The sequence below is a fragment of the Fukomys damarensis genome, unplaced genomic scaffold (assembly GCF_012274545.1).
Source record: "Fukomys damarensis isolate Sample0158 unplaced genomic scaffold, DMR_v1.0_HiC HiC_scaffold_38, whole genome shotgun sequence".
In the NCBI taxonomy this organism is placed as follows: domain Eukaryota; kingdom Metazoa; phylum Chordata; class Mammalia; order Rodentia; family Bathyergidae; genus Fukomys; species Fukomys damarensis.
The window spans coordinates 31,859,335-31,881,063 of NW_022900950.1; the positions used below are offsets into that span (position 1 = coordinate 31,859,335).

Sequence of the window (21,729 nt, forward strand, 5' to 3'; positions counted from 1 at the left end):
TTATTTATTTATTTATTTATGGTTTTCTGAGACAGGGTCTCACTGTGTAGTTAAGACTGACCTGGAACTCACCATGTACCCCAGTCTGATCTCGAACTCACAGAGCTCCTCCTGGCTCAGCCTTCTGAGTGCTGGGATTACAGGCATGCACCACCACACCTGGCTTCTAAATTTATTTTTGTAGAGTATCTTCACTTCTGTCCAAATCAAGAGATAATGTTTTTTAAATTTTATATGTGCTTCTTGTAAAATTTTATCCCAAGTTGTAATTATATATTATCTCCATATTATTTAACTGTTACTTTTAATAATTATAAAATCTGTAGTAAACTCGCATGCATCCACTTTTTCTGATTGAAGTATTAACATTGACCCAGAAAATATTATCCAAAACACTTACGATGATGGTTAGATAAAAATGATTGCTTTTCACAATAGATCAGAATATAATTGTGTTTCAGCATTATACATGTTACATTCAGTGTTTTGCATTTATTTTCGTGTAAATTGGATATCATCTTGACATATCTGCAGTGGAGGAGGTTGAGTGGAATAAGAAAACTATTTGACCTAAATTGATGTCAGAGACTTCAGATTCCCTCTGGCCATATAATTAACATCCATCAAAAGCCTGAACAGTAATGGAGGATAGGATTATCCATATTTTAAGTAAAATGACAATGTACATTCATGTTTTTGATGAAAATTTGTTTTGGTTTTGTTTTTATTTTTTGCTAACAATGATTCTTTAAATTTTTATTTTTTATTAACTATAATATACGGTCACAGAAAAGTCAACATTTTAGGGAGAGTTCTGATGCTGCTAGTAATGTAGAAGGTATAATAATCTCAATCATTGGAACCTTTGGCTTGCCTGTTAAATTCTAATATGTAAATTATGTATTTGGGGTTTTTTGTTTAATTAGTACAATTTGACATACTGTGCTGTGAATATACATGAATTTTCTTTGTTAAATTTGGGTTGAAAATTTTGATCTTTTGTGTATTTAAATGAAGATGTCATTTCTTGATTTACTTGCTTTATAGGTCAACATGATGGACCATTGCCCAGACAGCATGCTGGACTATTGCCAGAATCTCTCATTTGGGCATACATTGTCCAACTGAGTTCTGCATTGCGTACCATTCATACAGCAGGTTTGGCATGTCGAGTTATGGACCCAACAAAGATTCTGATAACTGGCAAAACAAGGTACTCTCATTTTGAGTTTTTATTAACTGTGTAACCAATGGCAGCAAATAAAGTATAATGATTTGTTTTAATTTTTCCTTTTTGTACATTTCGTCCAGAAGAATTGTGGTATTTTAATTTGTAAGTTTTTTTTCCAAAATTTTGAATTCTTAGTAAAGTGCCTGGTTATTGACCAAAATTCTTGGTAACAGTCAGAAAGCATATAGGTTACAGGAGTAGAGGGAGTAGAGAAGAAGTATCAATAAAACTTTTTAATGTAGAATCACAATTTGGCATGAACCAGAATCCCTTGAGGCTGAACTACACTGCAGAGTGTCAGTTTGCAGACTCTATCCCAGGGTTTTTGGTGATACTTACAGGAGGCTGGGAGTCTGCAGGTCCTTGATGTTCCTGAGAGATGCTCTCACTGCTGATTTAAGTCTGTTCTTTGAGAACCACCAGTACAGAATTAAGCAAAACAGATCTTAACTTTACCTAAGTTTGAGTTGCCACAATTTTGAAAATTGTCTTGGTAGCATAGTGTAAAAACTGAAGATCTGGCTGAGTATAGTGTCCTTAATACCAGCAGCTCAGGAGACTAAGGCTGGAGGATCACAAGTTTGACGCCAGCCTAGACATCTTGGTGACTCAGTGAGACGCTATCTCAAAAATACATAATATATTTTTTTAAAAGGCAGGGGATGTAACTCAGTAGTAGAGTGCCCCCTTGGGTTTGATCCCCAGTATGGGGGAGAAGGGAGGCTGAAGGTCCATTACCAGGTTTCCTGGGTCCATATCCTGGCTCTATTAGTTAACTATCTATATGACCTGAACAAGTTACTTAATTTTTCTGTGTTTTATCACTGCCATTAGACAGGTACTATTAACTCCGTTTTCCTTATTTTTAAGATACCTGTCTCACAAATTCATTGAGAGATTTGAATGTGTTAATATATGTAAAATGTGCAGAAGTGCCTGGTACATCTTAGCAAATGTTAGGAAACTAAGTTTCTTTCATGAATAACTAATAAACAGCTTGGAGAGATAATAAGGAAACTAACATATTAGTCAAAAAATAAAGGTGATTGGTTAATGATTTTTAGAACTTTTGATTATCCCTGGGCCTTAATTTCCTTATGTCTAAAAATATTTGGTAGAGATTATAGGGGGGTGTAGATGGGAATGAAAGAGTACCTACTGTTCTGAGATCATCTGCTATTAGAGGAAATGTTAAATATTTATTGATGTATAAGAAATATTCTAATTATTTTCTTTGAATTCTGTGGTCCTCAAAGGTTGAGAGTAAATTGTGTTGGAGTTTTTGATGTTTTAACATTTGATAACAGTCAAAATAATAATCCATTGGCATTAATGGCACAGTACCAGGTGAGTAAGAATTAACATGGATGCTTTACTTATAATTAAAAAGATAAATTTTTGTTTAAAATATTTTAGTTAAGTCTAGATTTTAATTTATTCTTGGATGGCCTGTTTGCAAACTTTGAACTTGCTGTGTTTCTTAAATGCCATGAGGTGATAGTATAAGAAACCTTATAGGTTGTAATGTACAGAATTAATGTCAGTATCAGAGACTGTCACTGTTGAAAGTGCAAATACATTTATATGATTAGGAAATTTGTGCTGAATAGATGGAAACATGTTCATTAGCTAGGTAGATTATATTATATTAAATGACGCTATTTTTTCACTTACTTAGATGTTACCTTTTCTTTTTTTTGCTTTTAGAACGCTTGTCTACTACCAATTAAAAATTTAGAAATGCTTTAAAGGATTGTTAGAATTGTCATTTTCTAAGTAAATTTTTTCTTTTGTTTAGTCTGAACCTGTCACTTGCATATTATTCAGAATTTTGTTATTGTCTTAACTTTATTCCAGTAATTTTAATTAGGCCCCATGATGTTCTTAGCTATTTTGTTATTTCTTATTTCCTTATTTATAGGATAAGGTATAGGAAAATGAGACCCTGGGGCCGGGGTGTAGCTCAGTGGTGACTGCTTGCCTAGCATGTTCACCACCCTGGGTTTGATCCCCAGCACTGAAGAAAGAAAGAACTGTTCTCTGTAAAGAAGTATTAAGAATAGTTGCTTTATCCTTGATTATTCTGTGTAAGTAACGTGGCTATTTACAGTAAATATTTTATCTCTAGTGTGTGTTGAAATGCTTCACATTGGAACATGCAGCTGTCAGTTTAAGGCAATTTTAGCTCTTTGTGCATAAGTAGTTTGGGGTTTGTTTTGATGTCTGTCCCACAGAGATTTGGTACAAGGCAAAATCTTTTAATCATGTAGAGAACACTTTACTTTTCCACTGTTCTTTCCAATTTCTGTTTAAAGTTTTGAAAGAAGATTTAAGTTCACTTCAGTATAAGATAAAATATCAGAACAAAAAGGAAGGGATAATAAAGTCTAAGAAAGTGTTTATTCTAATTATTATATAAACTCTTGCTACTGAACCACAGGCAGTCCAGTTCCAAGACTTCCAGGCACTCACTGCACTCAGGTGTATGCAGGCTCCCTATCTTTCATCCTCTCTGCCAAGCCAATCTAACCTAAGGCTGTCCTGGTTGATAGCAGCATCTAGTGGGCAGTATAGGAAAGAATCTTGACTTATTCTTTCCTCTACCCACAGCTTTCTTCCACCTAAGAGGATTTGCCCTTCCTCCTTATCAAGGTGTTATTTCTTGGCAACTTTCTTCTTCTTATACTAATGCCTAATTAATTGGCCCTGATTAATTTTTCTTCATTATTTTTGTACTTCCAAAAGTGACTGATCAAAAGTAGTCCTCTTCTTATATCCAAGAAAATATTAAATTTGTGGAGGGATAATTAGAAATTATTTAGAACTAGTCCATCAACTTCTAAGAATCTACAAAATCCTTATCCATATTTTAAAGCAAAATGTGCCTTGTTATTTCTACATTCTTTTTTGAATAGGTTTTTCATTTTTGAAATTGTGGATAAGGGCTGGGGATGTATCTTGGGGAGTAGAATACTTGCCAAGCGTGCACATGGCATGGATTTAATCTCTACCGCATCCCCCCTCGAAACACACATATTCACACAGATGTGCGCACACACACTCACATTTATTTTACTTCATTTTTCTGTCACAGCAGTATTCTAATTTTTGTTTACGAATGTATAGTACCATATTTCAGTTATTTTACAGGTTGTGCAGTTACTTTGTAAAACAAGACTCTAAAAGAAAACAATGATCCCAGAGTTTCAAACAACCATCTTTAAGCATTATAAGAACTGATTTTGTAAGTCAGAAACTTCCTTCATAAACTCAGTAAAGTTTCAATCAGTAGTCCTCTTTATTTTTGGGCAGTAAAGAATGTATTAGATTATTTTCTTTTTGCTGTGTATCTGTGGAAGTTTTTCATGTAACTTATTTACAGTAAGGTACAGGAGAGAATTAAAGATAGTCCTGAAAGGGGGAGGGCAGTTTTACAAAGAAGAGGGTACATGAGAAAGGAGTACATTGTTTCTTGTAGTCTATTTTTCATAGTCTGTTGAAGACACATGAATAGAGACGGACTTTCAGTAAAATGGACAATAGGTAGAGCCATAGATAGAATCAGAAAGAAAAAATCAGGAAGAAGCTGAAAATGAGTTAGAGGGAAAACCTCCTGAATTCAGCAAATGGGAAGAACAATACTTAGGTAAGAAGGAGAATATCAAATGGAAAATTATTTAGCTGTGAAATAAGGAATGGAGAGTTACTGAATTTTTGTGTGAAGACTTCCGATCTGGATTATATTTCATATATATAGATTATTTCTAAAAAATGGATGTTTCTACCTCGAGTTAGCTTTAGTGTGATGGATATACTCAAAATAGATGTCATTTTTTTTTAACCCACTTAACTTCTTCAGTTACCTTGGATCTTTGTTTTCCTGTTTCATACTCAGTAATAGTGTAAAATATTCTAGGATGGAGGCTTAGTCCAGCACCAATTAATGTGGAGCCAAACTGAAAATATCTCCTGTTTTAAGGGGTGGGAAGCTGTGTGTTGGTACCTGCTACTAAAATATTTGATACATAGTCCTACCTCTTTCATTTTGCTTTGCTCAATAAATTGGATTAGAACACCCATAGAAATTTATAGTTAGCCTGGATATGTCCTTTTGATTTCTTGGCCAAGAATTCTATAATTTTATTTATGTAACGTGGAAAGTTTTGCTTGATCCTTAAGTATGTTTGAAGGGACTCTTTGGAATGCACAGCAGTGCCCTCTAAGAGCAGTTAGGGCAATGGTGACAGTGCCTTTCACAGGCACCTTCCCTTCTGCCCACTGGGCCTTCATTCTGACACCAGCTCTTGCTTCTCTTCTGATAGATTCAAAGTAGTTTGTGTTTCTAATGGGTTCTCCTGTTAATTATAGGATCTCATAGTATGTAAGATCCATAAATGCTAGCTTTAGATACATTTTTAAATTTGATCTTTTAAATGTTGTTTTAGTTAGGTAGTTCAAGTTCTTCTGATTCCTTACTGTTTAGATAGAATATTGTTAAGGATAGTCATCTAATGCTAAAATATCAGAATGGTTTAAAAGACAGTCCACTAACCTTGTGATTCTCAACTCTGGCTGCATATAAGAATTTCTTGTGGATGCTTTGAAAAGCATACCTAGACCTTATCATCTCACAATAATAATACCCAAACTTGGGTGAAGGGGTATACTCTAGGTCTTTGTCTTTTGTCAGGTGATTTTCATACACAGCTTGATTTGAAAATTCCTCATATTACAAACCATTACTCAGTGAATGGGCAAGTATGTGTTTGGTAATTCAGATGAGATTTCAGAATTTGAAGATTTACAGAAAATCTTTGATAAAAATTATTTCAAGTGATTTTCTTTTAACTTGGTCATTTTCTTGGGCATGTAATGTGTGGTGGTTTGTCCACCAAGCAGGGGTTCTTGGGGTGACCATTTTTTTCCCTAGAATTACAATAGGTGATAAAGAACTTACCTCACTTCAGTTGGCCATCTTTTGAAAATCCTGGTAGAAGGAAAACCTCAGAAGGGTAAATCATTAAAAAAAAAAAAAAAAAGAAGTGGGAAAGAGTTCCAGAACTCAAAGATCTGTTATAATAAAAGCAAAAACAGTTGTTTTTTTTTTTTTTAATTGAGTTTATTGGTACATTCTAGGTATCAGTACAGTTACATTCATTACTGGGATCTTGTACCTTTGCATGACAGGTCTTGGTTCTCATTTTTTCCCTTTGTCCCTGTTCTCCCTTTACCCCTTTCTCCCCTCCCCATTTATAAACACTTTATTTCCATTAAAAATCGTCTTATTGGGAAACAAAGAGATGAAATTTCATTGAAGTTTGCATCATTTTTGATGATCTAGAGAACATTCTGCAATATTAATGATTATGTTTATAATGGAGTAACTTTCCTTTAAATCTTCACACTATAGTCTATGGTTCATGCAAGATGAAAAAGTATGTTAATTACAGTGACATAATAAAGCAGTTTTACAGTAAACTTAAATTTACTGTAACAGAAAGAAATTAACTCTACTTAAATTTAAAAGCAACAGTCCCGTTATTGGTGTCAAATAGCTTATGTTTCTTAAAATGTACCCCTAGAACTACCCTCAACAGTATTGTCTGGGTGGTTTAAAAATGTTGGGCTTGTTTGCTAAATGAGAATCCCTGGAGGAAAGCCTCAGAAACTATCTTTTTAATAAATTCCAGGTGATTCTAGAATGCCAGTTTTACAAACCCTGCCCTAAGATCTGGAGCTTATTTATAATGATAATTTTTTTTCTAATTTAGGTAATATTACTAGTATATTAAGTGTGTGCCTGTAAATTAAAATTAATATTCTTTTATGTCAGCAAGCAGATCTGATATCATTAGGAAAAGTTGTGTTGGCTTTGGCGTGCAACTCTTTGGCAGGAATTCAGAGAGAAAATTTACAGAAAGCCATGGAATTGGTGACAATCAACTACTCTTCTGACCTGAAGAATCTGATCTTGTGAGTTCTTAATATATGATTAAAATTTATATAATAATCATATGTGATGAAGAAACAGCTTGTTTTATGTTTGGGTGTTGCTTACTTTCATATGGTGCCTTTCAAAGACTTGTTTAGTTACCACTATTTAAAAACAAGCAAAGACAGACAATTTCTAGTTAATTGTTACTGCTAAGAATATATTTCTTTGAATAAATTAATAAACCAGTGTGTTTAAATTAGTTATTGATATTTTAAACATCTCGTCACAGGGCACCCTGTAATGCTATATTGATATCCTCTAGCTGTATGCTCTCTTTTGAATGAGAATTAATTTAAATTAAAAACGTATTTCTTCTTTTACACTAAACATGTATTAAGAGCTCAACAACTACAGGTAGATCCTGACTCTAGTATACAATATTAGACAGCACTGCCATAGAAGAATAGTTTCTATCATCTCAAGACAGTTCTCCTGTCCCATGCTACTCTAGAGAGTGAAAGCTGTCATAAATTTCTTAAGACACCATGGAGTCTTTGAGTATAGATTTGAACTGAATTGGGCTTAAGAGAGACCCACTGGCATGCTATCCCACAGAAGGACCTCTCGCTGACTCATACATATCTAATATTGAGAGATTCCAGAGGGTGGTTAGCTACAACCTTTATTGTAAATTACTCTATAGAAGAGATACTAGGATGTCTCTTTTGAAACCTTTCCTATTATATTCTAAAAACAGTTGGAACTTATTAATCCTAATCAGTAGTTTAGCTTTCAGCTGTCCCATCTTATCTTACTGTGTAACCCTGGAATATCCAGTTTCTTTTTGGACCAGCTCTGGGGTATGGAATTGGGGCATGGAGGATAGGGCTACTCACTATTTCTTTGTTATACTAGTATAAGTGCCCTGCTGTAACAGAGCACTGGTGGTTGCAACCAGTGGTTGCCTGGATTCTGTTAAGAACCAAATAAAATCTTATTCATTCATTCATTCATTTATTTATTTATTTTTTTTAATTTATGAATTATACTGGGGATTGATCTCAGGACCTTGCATTTACAAGACACAAGTGTGGTGCCGCTGAGCTAAATTCCCAGCCCAGGATTTATTTTTAAAATGAAAACATTTGTTTTATATATGATCACAGTGATGATTCTTAGCCTTAGTTTGCAACACCTAGGATATTTCAAATAATTTCAGGTTATAATCTCTAGATTTTTCTTTTTTAAAAAGTAGGTATAGAGGATATAAATGTAACACATTGGCTGTATGTTAATAATTACAGAAATTGAGAGTGATACATGGGAATTCATTATACTCTTCTGGATACTTTTATAAATGATGGAACTCAGGATCTTGCACTTGTGAGAGAGGCAGAAGAACCACTGATCTAAATCCCGGCCTGACAGTGGCTTATTTGTAGATTACACAGTAACAGATGATTGAGGATCATTATATTCTAACAAGTAACTCTTGAAATCTGTACTGTTTTCTGTCTTCGTTATAATGGTAGAAGAAATTGATCTGGTCTTTTCTGATATGTGTTAATATGTAAAAGATTTCTCAGAAATACATTTATATGATGACAGATGGTAAATAAAGTAGCAGAGCAGAAGGTAGCATCCTTAAAAGCTGGGGCTCCTTTACTTAGACTAATTGAAGACCCAGTTTTAGTTTCAAATATTATCTCTTGCCAGGCGTGTGGTGTGCGCCTGTATTCCCAGGTACTGGGACACTGAGACAGGAAGATCACTTGAGCCCACAAGTTCAAGATCAGGCTGGGCAACATAGTGAGATCCCATCTCAAAAACAACAACAAAAATTTACTTTTGAAGAGCAACAGGAAAAGCTATCCAGTACTTCACTCTCTTCAAAAGAGTCTGTAACAATCTTTTCATCTAGCAGTGTTGTAAAGAAGGGTTTGAGAATGGAAATGGGTAAGTGTAATCCTCTTCTACTTTCCTTTCTTACTTCATGATAGTGAAAATTTAGAAAAATACCCATTTCTCCATTGGCTTTTAAAATTTTCCAGTGAAGAGAAATGATATTTAAACTTCAAAAGTGAACTTATCTTGAATGAAAAATTTGTTTTCAGATTTTGTACACCAGATGATGATGACAGCAATAGCCATGTGTGGTCATGTTTCTTTAAATTGCATTTTGGGCATTCAAGTGATTTCTCTTTATCTTGGTTAGGTATTTGCTGACTGACCAAAACAGGATGCGAAGTGTAAATGACATTATGCCCATGATTGGTGCTCGATTTTATACTCAATTGGATGCTGCTCAAATGAGAAATGATGTCATTGAAGAAGACCTTGCAAAGGTAAAGAATGAAGTTAAAACAGTGTACAATCAGTGTTTATAAATAAGTATAAAACATAGTAATCATCGTACTGAATATAGTAGCTAATTAGCTAAGATTGTAGATATTTTTATGCAAACAAATATTTAGTAATTTAATTTATGTCCTCTGGGCATTATTTTCTTTTTCTTATTCATGGCTTTGCTATAGTAATGACAAAAATCTTGATTTTTTGTGTTACTTTAACGATTCCTAAAAATGTTTGGCTACGTAACCTAGAGTAATGAATTCATGGATGTTTTGTGTTTAAAAGTATGATCGAAGTTATGAATGTTAAGATTTATTTCTTAAAGGTAATAATTGGTACAAGATACCAGTTTTTGTAAACATTGGTTTTTAATATTCATTTAGCTGGAACATTAACATCCTTTTTCTTTTTAAAAATGTTTTATAGGAGGTTCAAAATGGAAGACTGTTTAGGCTCCTGGCAAAATTGGGAACAATCAATGAGAGACCAGAGTAAGGATTTACAGTATTTTATAACATATTTTTATCAAGGACACTATTTTGTATAATGAGAATGAGTAAACCTTACTCTTATTGGTTTTATTTGGAAAAAGAAAAAGATTCTCATATGATCTCAAGGTTGTTTAGTATACTATTTCTTAAACCCAGCCTGGATATAGCTGATCTGATAAATTTTACACACATAGACATATATAGAAAATGCATGGTGTTAGAAACCTTTATTGTGGTTTGTACATGAGGAACATTTTATAACTAATAACCTGTTTCCTTTGAAGCCTGATCATATCAGTTTACCTTGGTCATTTTAGAGATGACAGAAATCTCTAGTTGTTACATGCCTCTTATTTTCTATTAAAATGCAATTTTTATAGCTGTCATTTGGTAGTGCTGGAAAGCATGATCATTTTACGCTGTTGTTATTTGGTTCTGCATTGTTTGTAAGTTAATCATCTTTTCATAAGCAGAGTTGGTATTTGTAATATATAGCTGTCAAAGACAACAGAATTGCAGTTATTGTGATTAAAATAGCTTACATTTCAGAATATTTCATCTATTAGAAGTACATTGGTTATGGAATTTTCTTTTTCTACCCATGACGTTCAAATCATTGCCCTTCCTTTTTTTTTTTTCAAAATCAAAAGACTTGATTAGGGCTTTTCTTAGTAGTTTTCTAATTGAAGAGGACATTTTCTCTTCCCCACCCCATTGAGTTTTTATTGGTACCTTTTAGGTATATGTTACAGTTACATTCATCATTGGGATCTTGCACTTTTATATGACAGGTCTTGGTTCTCACTTTTTCCCCTTACCCCTGCCCTCCTTTCACCCCCTCCTCCCATTTTCTATGTTGAATCATTTTTTGAAATCTCTTCATTGTTTCTCCTGGCAGTTATCTTTGTATTTAAAAATATATGCTTATACTGCTCTTTGTTGATTTTTTTTCAATATTTCATTCAGCTGATGACTTAGCCCCTTCCCTCTCATGCACAACAAATACTCTCTCACATTATTCCACTTAATCCATAAAGTGAAACCTGTGTTCACTATTGACATTTTATGACTAGGTAAATACATTCATAGCTGTGTCACATAGTAACGCATAATTGTATTTCCTTTCTTGTGTACTTTTATGGAGGGGCTCGTTTCCTTAGAGTTGGTAGTTATCTTACAAAGCTAAACAAAAGAAAAATATTTGCTATCATTTTATTGCAGACTCTCTCCTAGAGTTATAGAACATCTTTCAAAAATATGTAACTTGTCATCTTCCCCTCAGATAAATTCTCCAGGAGTCCCTACCCTCCTAGTCCCATCTGGACTGGTTGTACTTCACAACTGCCCACATTCATACTTTAGATCTAGAGCTTCCCTTCACTCTGTCCTGGGAATTCTCATCTCTCTTTTTGTTGGTTACCCTGTTTCTTGCTTTTTCCCTTGATTTATTCTCTTAATTTAATGGAGCATATCTTTTTTCTAGCTTTCTATGAATGATACATTTTTTTGGTCCTTAAAAGTCAAAAAATGTCTTTCATACACTACTGATAATATAATTGTATATAAAATTCTAAGTTCTCAGAAAATTCTTAACTTTTAAATAGGTTATGTATTTTTTAATCTTTTAAAAAGAAAAGGATTGTGGTAAAAAATGCAGAGTATCTACTCTACCTGATATTCCCAGCCTCCTCAGTTGCTCCTGTTAAATTTATTTTCTTTCTTCTAACTTCCAGAGATACAAATGCAACTCTTTCTCTCTCCCCATCTCCCTTTGTACCCCCATATATATCTTTCTTAAATATATAAAAATTATAAACCTCAGTGTTCTGTTTATTTTTGTTCATTACATGTTTTGAAAACCTGCTTAGATATGTTGAGAATGTGTCAGGCTTATATGTGTGAACTAACTTGGTCCTTATGACAGCCCCACAATGGAGGTTCTGTTGTTAGTCCCATTTAACGGAGAAATTGGGCATATTCAGGTTAAATAACTTTTCTGGTGTCACATAGTTACTCAGTATATCAGCCAGGATTCAAATCTAGACCATGGCCTGAAGTCTTGTGTCTTGACCACTATGTTGTTTCCTCATACTTATGACCAGGTAATAGTCCATCCTATTGTTATAGTTTATTCTCTCAGTTCCCCATGGAAGGGCATTTGGGTTGTTTTGGTAGTGTAAACAGTACTATAAGGACTAAATTATGCATACTTAATTTTTTGTCTGCATTATGTTCAGCCTAGTTATGATTGCTAGATATATCACTATAATTTTAGAGCTATTACAGTAATGAAAAGTTTTGTATAATTTATGAGTGTCTCACCACAACTTTTCAAACTTTTGGAGTTTTATCATTCTGATATGTCAGAAATTGAATTTCAGTGCAGTTTGCTTTTGAAACTACTCTTAAGGAGCCCATGTGAGTATCTTTTTTTATGTTTTTGATCCATTTCTATTTTCTGTCTGTTCCTACCCTTTGCCCAGTTTTCTTTTCAGTTCAATTACCTGTCTGTCTTATTGATAGGAACTAAAAAGATTCATTCTAGTGATTGTTTTTTAAAGCTGATCATGTTTCTTTTAACTCTTTTTCTTCCTATTCAGTCTGTCTGTCTATGTATCTATCTGTGTTTCTATCTGTCCACTGTAATTGATCACAGTTTTTTTGTGCTTCTCTATGTTTTAGATCGTAGTTAGAAAGGTCTTTTTACTCCAAGATTATGAAGCAGTTATTTTCTGGTTTCTTTTAGATTGTTTCTGGTTTAATTTCTTCATATTAAACTTTTTTGTGTATATATTCAGAAATTGTATATGGTATAAGGTATGAATCCAGCATTTTTTCCTCCAAACAACTACCTATTAGTCCAGAAGCTATTTATTAATCTAGCTTTTCCCAATGTATTGAAGCAACACCTCCACCATAACTGTCACAATGATGGAAGCTTTAAAATCTAGCAATGTTAGTTCTTTTCTGTCTCTCATTTCACTGTGTATTATTTTTTGTGAAACTTTATTTTCTCTGTGAATACTAGAATCACCTTTAATTTTAAAATGATAGTATTTTTATAGGGAAGATAAATGTGTATATGTGTATGTCATTAAACTTAAGGAGCATTTGTGGTTTTATTTTTTTATTTTGTGAGACAGGATCTCACTATGTAGTTTAGCCTGGCCTTGAACTCACTATGCAGACCATGCTGGCCTTGAACTCAATGGCAGTCTTCCTGCCTCAAGTCTCCTGAGTGCTGAGATTAACAGTGTGCACCACCACACTTGGCTCATTTGTGGTTTTAAAAGTTGAGTTGTCTTGAGATGATAGTGTGTATTTTTATTGTTTACTTTTGTATCCCTCAGTAATATTTAAATTCTCTGTATAGTTTGTAGTGTGCTGAATAATAAAGTATTAGTTTTTGTCCCATTCTGACTTTTGCTACTTGTTATTAGGGAACTTAAAAATTGATTTTTCTCTAATTTTACACCTTGATATCTTACTGATTGCATCATTTACAGTAGATTCTCTTAGGTTTCCCAGATGTACATTTTATCATCTGCAAATAATGATGGTTAAATTTTCTTTTCTGATTTCTGCCTTTTAGTTTCTCATGGGTGATTTTGCTAGCTTATAATAATCATCGTTTTCAGAATTTGAAGCATTGTTCCATTATTTCCTTTTTTAACTTCTAGCCAGATTCAAAGCCAGTTTTTTTCCCAAATTTTTTTCCATCCTCCAAACTTTTAGGATCTTTTGTCAGTGACTCTCAGAAGTTTACAATGATGTGACTTGGTGTGGGTTTTAGATTCAAAATGATGAATTAACAGGTGGATCCCTATAATTTTGGAAACTTAGATTCTTCAGTTCTGGGACATGATCTTTACTATTTCTTCAATAACTGTTTCTTTTATTTTTCTGGAATTCCATTGGTTAGATGTTAGTTTTTTTGTGATTTTTCTAGTAGTCTGTTTCTTATTTTCTACTTCTTAATCTATTTGTTCTACATTCAGTTTTATTTTCTCTAAAATTGAAGGTTTTTCTGGTCCTTTAAATTTTCTGCTATATTTTTAATTTCCAAGAACTTTCTGTTCTTAATATTATCTTGCCATTTCTGAAACTGTCAGTTACAGAATTTTTGGTGGTGATTATATATTGGAGGGGATAGGGGTTAAGTTTTGTTCTGTTCTGTGCAGTAGCTCATAGGAAATCATGAATTTGCTATATCTTGTTTTGTTTTATTCTCTCTTCAAAAGATTTGGATACTTGGCCATCCATTGCCATTTAAAAATGAAGTCCTAAAAAGTTAATGAGGAAGCTCTGTGTTAGTTGGGCATTGCAGAATGTTGAGCTTTTCTGTGGGTAGAATAGTATAATACTGTTATGTATGATTTTTGTTTGCTTTTATTACACTCCCGAATGGCATCATTTTTCTTGAGCATAATCTCCCAGCCTACTGTCTGGGAGTGATATAGGCATGACAGCACAGTTTGGGAGCCAGGCAGGGAGAAGGTTTCTGTTGAATAATATCTCACCTACCACTCCTTAGTGTCCATTTTAATAGCATTCTTGGGATAGGAGCTTTTCTGATTCATCCCTTCCAGAGAGTAAACCTCTAGATTTCTGTCATCAGAGGTGAGGGTGGGGTTGGGAGAAGAGTCATCTGTTTGCTTTCTGTAGAACCATTCCTCAGTTCGACTGTTTCAGCCTTAGTCCATACCTGTTCTTTTAGTAATTCCAGATGACATCAGGTCCATCAGAGCATTTTGCCTCTGAAAGCTTTCCTCTTTCTCCACTTTTTCACCCCTTGTAGCATGAGGGTTCAGTTTTATCAGTTGTGTTAAGTCATCCCATTTAACCCATCTTTGCACCTTCCAGATTTTTACAAATTTATTTCTTAAGAAATATTTATACTACTATTATTGATTATTCTTATCCCCTTGTTCTTAGGTGTTTATCCTTTTTTAGACATTTACTGTTATTTTGGTGGGCTGTTTAAAAGGAGAGATAAGTGGATATGTTTAATTGCATTTTAATTGGAGTTGCAGAATGACCTTTGCATAACATAACATGATTGTGTTAAAAATATATGATGATCTTTCCCCCTTGTTCTGAAACTAGGACCCCGTTTTGTTAACGTGACCTAAGGCTGCATTGTGTGGTCTCTGCTATTTCTCATCTTTGCTCCAAGTCTCTTAGCTTCCTTCATCTCCACCCCGCTTCTTCCTTACTCTTGCTTTTACCCCCTTGCTCCTTATGTTTCTACTTTTTATTTTCTTTCCCCACCCACACACACACATCTTATGTTATTCAGTGCTCCATAATTTCCTTTGAAAATACTCATCACTGACTAAGGAGCATGCTTGTTCTGAAAGAGCAGCTACTGCTTCTTCTAAAAATGTTTCTTGTCCTCCTATGTGATTTCATCCTTTTGTTCTTTCATGTCCTTTTAGTGCCATTATAAATGTGCAGTTAACACTTTCTTTATTTGAATATCACCTGTGTACCCACCAGACTGTTAAGTTCTTAAGGTCACTAAAAACTAATAGTGATCATTTGATTCTCTAGTTCTTTGCAGCTTGCCTTCAGATCAAATGATAGGAAATCACAGTCTACCTTTTTTGTCCTTTTTGAACAGTTTTTTATTTCATGGTCATTGGTGAAGAAAACTTATCTGATCATCTTTATAACGTACAGGGTTGGAGGAGGGAAATGAAGGCATGTTCTCTTACAAACTCAGTTTAAAGCCATTCATAGGCTTTTTTTTTTCTTTCTGTTCCATTTTATCTAATAGTAGGAGCTAAAATTTGAAAAAAGCAAAAATACTGCATAAAGGGTGATTGCCCCTGAGAATTGAAACTTAGAAACTGGAATTCATGTACTTCTGTATTCAGTATAATTTTTTTTAACATTACCAAAAACCCTTTAATATCTTATTAATTGGTGAAAATTAAAGTTGTCTTGAGTCAGAAAAATAAGCATGGCCATAAGGCATACAACATGAGTTACTGAGGTAAAATATTAACTTCCCCCAGGTTTCAAAAGGATCCCACTTGGTCAGAGACTGGAGACCGTTATCTGTTGAAACTCTTTAGGGATCATCTTTTTCATCAGGTGACAGAAGCGGGTGCTCCTTGGATTGACCTCAGTCATATCATTTCTTGTCTTAACAAGGTAATTTGTATCTGGATTTTTAAGATCACCATGCTACCTGCAATTTGTAGAGTTGCGTCTCATATAAACCCTAGGAGACTTATAAAACCAAGGCGTACTTTTTCTATAACCTACAAAATTTTTTTCAAATAACTTTTTCTAGAATAAGATTTTCTAACACCTGCATAATTTCGGAGTTTTTGTGATGATAAAATGCCACAAAATAACTGCTTTCTTTTTTTTACTGTATTTTATTTACAAACAATTTTGTTACACCAAATAGAATGAGTGGGAGAAACAAACATAGTTTTGTTTTTAAACTGAACCATTTGTTTTAAGCCATCGTGCATTATATTATCAATTTATTATTGTTAGCTACAAGTATTACAATAATAAATGTACAGAATAGGCAACATCAGTAACTAGGCCCTGTTGGTGTGAGTGGTAGATTCGGTGATTGGATCAATTATAGAGATATATCATAAATTTATTTGAGAGATGAGGTGTATGTTTGAAAATGCTAGGAGAGATACAATTTACAAAAAAAGGAGGAACATGTTTTCCCTATGAATTATTTGGAATTACAGAGTTGAAAACTTGTCCTTAGACGTAAATTCTAGACTTTTCCTATAGGCTTATTTGTAAACCAGGATTGGAAACTATGAACACTGGCCAAATTGACTCCAACCAAGTCAGTTTTTTAGTAGCCTGTTACCTAAAAATAGTTTTACAATTATAAAGTACTTGCAGGGGGAGAGAGACAAACATTTCTTATCTTGCTCTTTATAGAAAATATTTATAGACTCTTGACTTAAACTGTCCTTAAATTGTAAGTACTAGAGGAGAAAATACTACATATAGCACATGATTTAGGACTGTTACTGCACAGTTAGGGGAAATGATGTGTTTTCTTTTTAAGTACTACTTCAGCTTGTTTTGAATTTCTTTAAAACTTAGTATTGTCAGCAGCATAAAATTATAGATAACAGTTGAACCAATCCATTGTGATTTACATTTTTATTGCATTTCTCTAAAGGGAAATCACATTTCCTTGAGAGCAATGGGTGAAAAATAACCAGATTTTAGAACATATTATCCTCAGTATTAAAGCACCAGTAGTTAAAATACACAAAACTATTATAAACACTGACCAGGATCCTATGGAATAAGCCATAGACATTTAGCTTAAGGGAAGATTAATTTAATGAATAGTAGACTTATTGAAAATTTGAAGAAAATTCTATTTTATATCATAAAATAATAAGTTAAATTTATCCCAAATCTGAAATGTGCCAGTTTTCTAGGTCTGAAAAGTATTGAATAAACTAAAAAGGAAGGATAACCATATTACATGAGCTTATTTTGATAGAAATAACAGAACTGAACTGGTAAAATGAGTTAAGTTTGAGCCTTTCCTGAGTTTTAAACATTTCAATGAATCAGTTAGTGAAATAAGGAAAGATAAAAGTGTATTGGAAAGTAACAAGTAAAATATAATCATAAGGAAATTTACTTGATTGACTACTGATTAGCATATATGCTTTATTAAGTTCAAAGAAAATACTGTCAAATCTTTATAGGTAGATGTTGGTAAAGATCATAAACTAGCATTTTAACAAGAGTAAAGAACAAAATATCTGAACAAAATTTTATAACCACATTTAATTAAAAATATCAAAACAGGAAGGTACTTCTTTGATATGGCACTGCCAGTAAATTGGTTTTCTTTTGGTGTTTTGGTTTTATTTTTGGTACCGGGGATTGAACTCGGGTCCTTGCAAGGCAGGACACCGAACCGCTGAGCTAAATCTCCGGCCCATGGCCAATAAATTGTTACAAGTTGAAAGTTAATGAAGTTAGTGATGTTCAATTGATAACCCTTTGGAAAGCAATTTGGCTGTATGTAGTAAGCTATGAAATCAGTCATATTTCATATTCTTATTATTTATACTTTAAAGTATTTCTCCTAAGGGACAGTCCTATTACTTCATACAGAAGAAAAAAAAATACATAGATGAACATGTTCATTGCATTGTAATTCCAGATACAAAGAAAGGAAAATATTAGGGAAATAATTGTAGTGTATCAGCTTAATGAAATATAACAATGCAAACAAATGTTAAACATGAGGAATAAGAAACATGCTTTTAAGACATCTGAGTTGAACATTGTTTGCATACTGACCAGTAATGTGGAATATTTATGGATATGTGAAAGGGGAATATGGAAAAAGTCTCATTAAAATATTTGTTATTGCTGGAAATGTCCTCAAATAGATGAGGTAGATTCTCCTCTGATGGTATGAACTTGGTATTCTGTGTATCTGTCTGTTTCAGCTAGATGCTGGTGTGCCAGAAAAAATAAGCCTGATTTCCAGAGATGAGAAGAGTGTACTTGTGGTAACTTACAGTGACTTAAAGCGCTGCTTTGAAAATACTTTTCAAGAACTGATTGCAGCTGCAAATGGTCAGTTGTAGTATTTGCTAAAAATGCCTGCAGGAACTTAACCAACAGCAAATTGCACTACAGCTGAACTGTTTCATCATCTCCTTTCACGTTGGGGAAGTGTACAGGAGATGAGCAAAGCTGCTTGCATGTCAGTCAGGTGCACTGTTACTTGAAAGGAAGAATGTTTCACTCATCCAAGAGCTCTGGCTGCCATTAGAGGCTCTGTCTGTGAAGAATTCATTTCAGATCAAGGAGCACCATCAGGTGAATGATGCTCCTGCTTTTGTTTTTTCCACTTGTTTATGCACTAATTTTAATTTTTTTAAAGACTTTTCTAATCTTTGAACTTTTGCCACATTGTATACTGATTAAGGGAAACTATTTGCAAGGACATTTTTGGGAAACAATACCGGGCAGCATCTTTTGCCATTGAAGGTTGCAGAATTTGCTCTTTTTGGGATGGATTGTCCTAAATGACATAGTGGACCAGGTAAATAATTTCATAGAAGTGCAGTATAGTGCATAATTCTTTTAAGAGTATTGTATGCAAGCTCTATATGCCACCCACTGTTAGTTCAAACTAAGGTTCTTGTTTTGTTTGTAAGAATACACAGAGAGAAATATTAATGAATTGTTGGGTATGAATTCCCCTATTCGTTTATTTAAATCTTTTCTGAATAAGGATCAGATGACTAGTAATTGAGGGAGCTTGTGTAGCTGTTTGCTCCAAATTCACAGAAGAGCCTTTTTTAAGAAAGCCTGCTAGCCAGATACATTTACATTTATGCAATTTTTAGATAAAAGCAAAATGAAGAAATTGTGTTTAAGGCCTAAAGTTCAGGAGTATCTTACTTTAGGTTATTTCCATCTTGCTTTTTTTTTTTTTGTATAAAGTTCTGTTCTTTGAACCACAGCTTTATTATGGTACTTTACACTGGATACAGACACAGAGACACTGTTCAGAAGATGAACTAAACACAGCAGTGGTCTGGCATCAAGAGCTTTCTGACATTTTACAGCCTGAATATAGAGAGATAATGATCTGCTGTGCCTTTGCAGTCACTGCTTAGCCCAAAGTAATAGTACTTTTGATAATAACTCACTCTGTGGGATCTTCCTGAAGAAGTCCATCTCAAAAGTTTGGAATTTTCCTCCTTGTAACTTTCTTATATTTGGACATGAAGTTATCGCCAAACTGGGGTATTCATGGAATTTCTAATTAATGAAATGCCTATTCTTTGATACTGAAGACTGCCAAATACATAGGAATTTTCTTTCATAAAAAACAGTAGTGAACTATATCTCCTTTCCCAGCACTGAATGTTTTACTAGCACTGGGTGCTTACCATGCAACTATGAAGAAAATGTGGGAACTCAGAAGGTCAGGACAGACTCGCGGCAACTGATGTTACTGTCTTCAATTTTAATAATTACACATATTTGTATATTGCAGAGAAGTTTTTAGTATTTCTCTGTCCACTTTTTATAAGCTTTAAAATGATTTTTCTCTGCCTTGAAATTTGCATCAAGAAAAAAAAGCACCTCTCTTCACTGAAAGCTTTGAAGACTAGAGACACACTTTACATGTTTTAACACATGTATTTGAGTCCATGTTTGGTAGCATCAGTTGTTAACAAGAAAATCAATTATTGCATTTGATCTGGATGGGTTTTAAGAGAACACAATGTTCAATATTCAAAGGATAATTAACATTTGCCACCATAATGTTATTTTTTATGTAAAAGGAACAAGAACTTGGAGACATTAACATGCAAGTCTTTTATCATTAGCTCATGTATTTGAGGAAGAGCAGCTGTCTTTTTATATGTTTTTTGACAAATCATATTGTAATTCTTTTGTACAAAAAAGAACTACTTGTATTCTAGAAAAAATATGAAATGCTTAATTTATAAGCGGGCTGGAGATTTTTTTCCAATATTGTTTTCTTTGAAAATGAAAGGGGATCATCTTTTAGTTTTGGGGTCTGGGAACTTTTTGAAAATTTTAATTTGTGGACCAATGTTTTGTGAAAGCTAAGGAATGGCAGGGGTAAAATAGGGCTTGAATCTCTCATTCTGTATAGACCAGCAAACTTTCCTCTGCAAGGCAAGTTCCACATCATAAACTCAAGAGTGCATCATAAATACTAGTTTGCTTCAGCCCCTAGTAACCTCAGGACTTGGTTTAAATGTAAAAGGTAGACAGCTGATATGTTTTCATGAGTAAATATTGTCATCCAGAAAACAGTTGTTATCAGGTAATACATATTTTTTAGCTTTGTTTTTATATTTATTTTTCATTTAGTTTTTTTTATTATTATTGGGAATGGTTTTCAAAAGAACTCTCAGTTCTGTATAGGTGTTTTTTGGGGGAGTCTTCTTTTCCATAGTATAATTCCATGTAAGAGGTTGTCTGAAAGTTAGTCTTTAATTCATAGAAAGATTTTAATATCTGAGAACAGTCTATTTAAGAATATAAACTTTCCATATCTTCCTGTTATGACAGATAAAAGCACAGAAAGGACAACTCTTGACATCATGTAACATTGGGCATTTCGATTTTTTGTACCTATTTTAAATTCTGTTAGTTATTTACTTCATTGTAAATATTTTTGAGGGTACCCTTGCATTTGCTTTTGACCTTGGTTCTGTTATTTGGATGTCAGCAACTTCCCTAAAAAGCACCAGTATGTTAAGGTCTAATGTCATGATCCCAATATATGTTATTCATCTTTAACCCTGGTTTCAGTTTCTATGTGTACAGCAGTATTTTTAATAAAGAATTACAGAGATAAATCTGTCTTATTTTTACAGGGGGGGTATCTGTTCATATAACAAAATATTTGTCTTATAATTGGGTTTTTAAAGGTTATGCACTGCCTATGTATTTTGGACAAATTTTTGTTTTGGGATGAATTGTTCACAGATTTATTTATTAAGGCATCAGATATTTGTTAAATGCCCATCTACTGTGTCCTTGGATTTTTTTCTAGGCCACAGAGGTGGGGGACTTGTTACAAAATATATAGTTATACTCAAACATCTTCCAATAGTACAAGATTTATAGTACTCGAGCAAAGAGCCTCTGTGACTTATGTGAAAGGATAGGGAATGATATGTGGCTAGTTTAGGTGG

The 21,729-nt window shown here is 33.6% G+C and overlaps 1 protein-coding gene across 6 annotated transcripts in view; it reads left to right on the top strand.

Moving 5' to 3' along the window:
• Positions 1–21,344, top strand: part of Pan3 (poly(A) specific ribonuclease subunit PAN3) — a 126,444-nt gene extending 105,100 nt beyond the window's left edge. For all 6 annotated transcript variants that reach the window (XM_010623842.3, XM_033759917.1, XM_010623841.3 and 3 more), the window contains 7 exons: positions 1,048–1,213; positions 2,488–2,578; positions 7,065–7,204; positions 9,382–9,511; positions 9,945–10,009; positions 16,030–16,168; positions 18,484–21,344. In XM_010623842.3, coding sequence (XP_010622144.1) covers positions 1,048–1,213; positions 2,488–2,578; positions 7,065–7,204; positions 9,382–9,511; positions 9,945–10,009; positions 16,030–16,168; positions 18,484–18,624 — 872 coding nt within the window. In that variant the 3' untranslated portion in view covers positions 18,625–21,344. The remainder of the gene's footprint in view (positions 1–1,047; positions 1,214–2,487; positions 2,579–7,064; positions 7,205–9,381; positions 9,512–9,944; positions 10,010–16,029; positions 16,169–18,483) is intronic.
• The last annotated feature ends 385 nt before the right edge of the window (positions 21,345–21,729 follow it).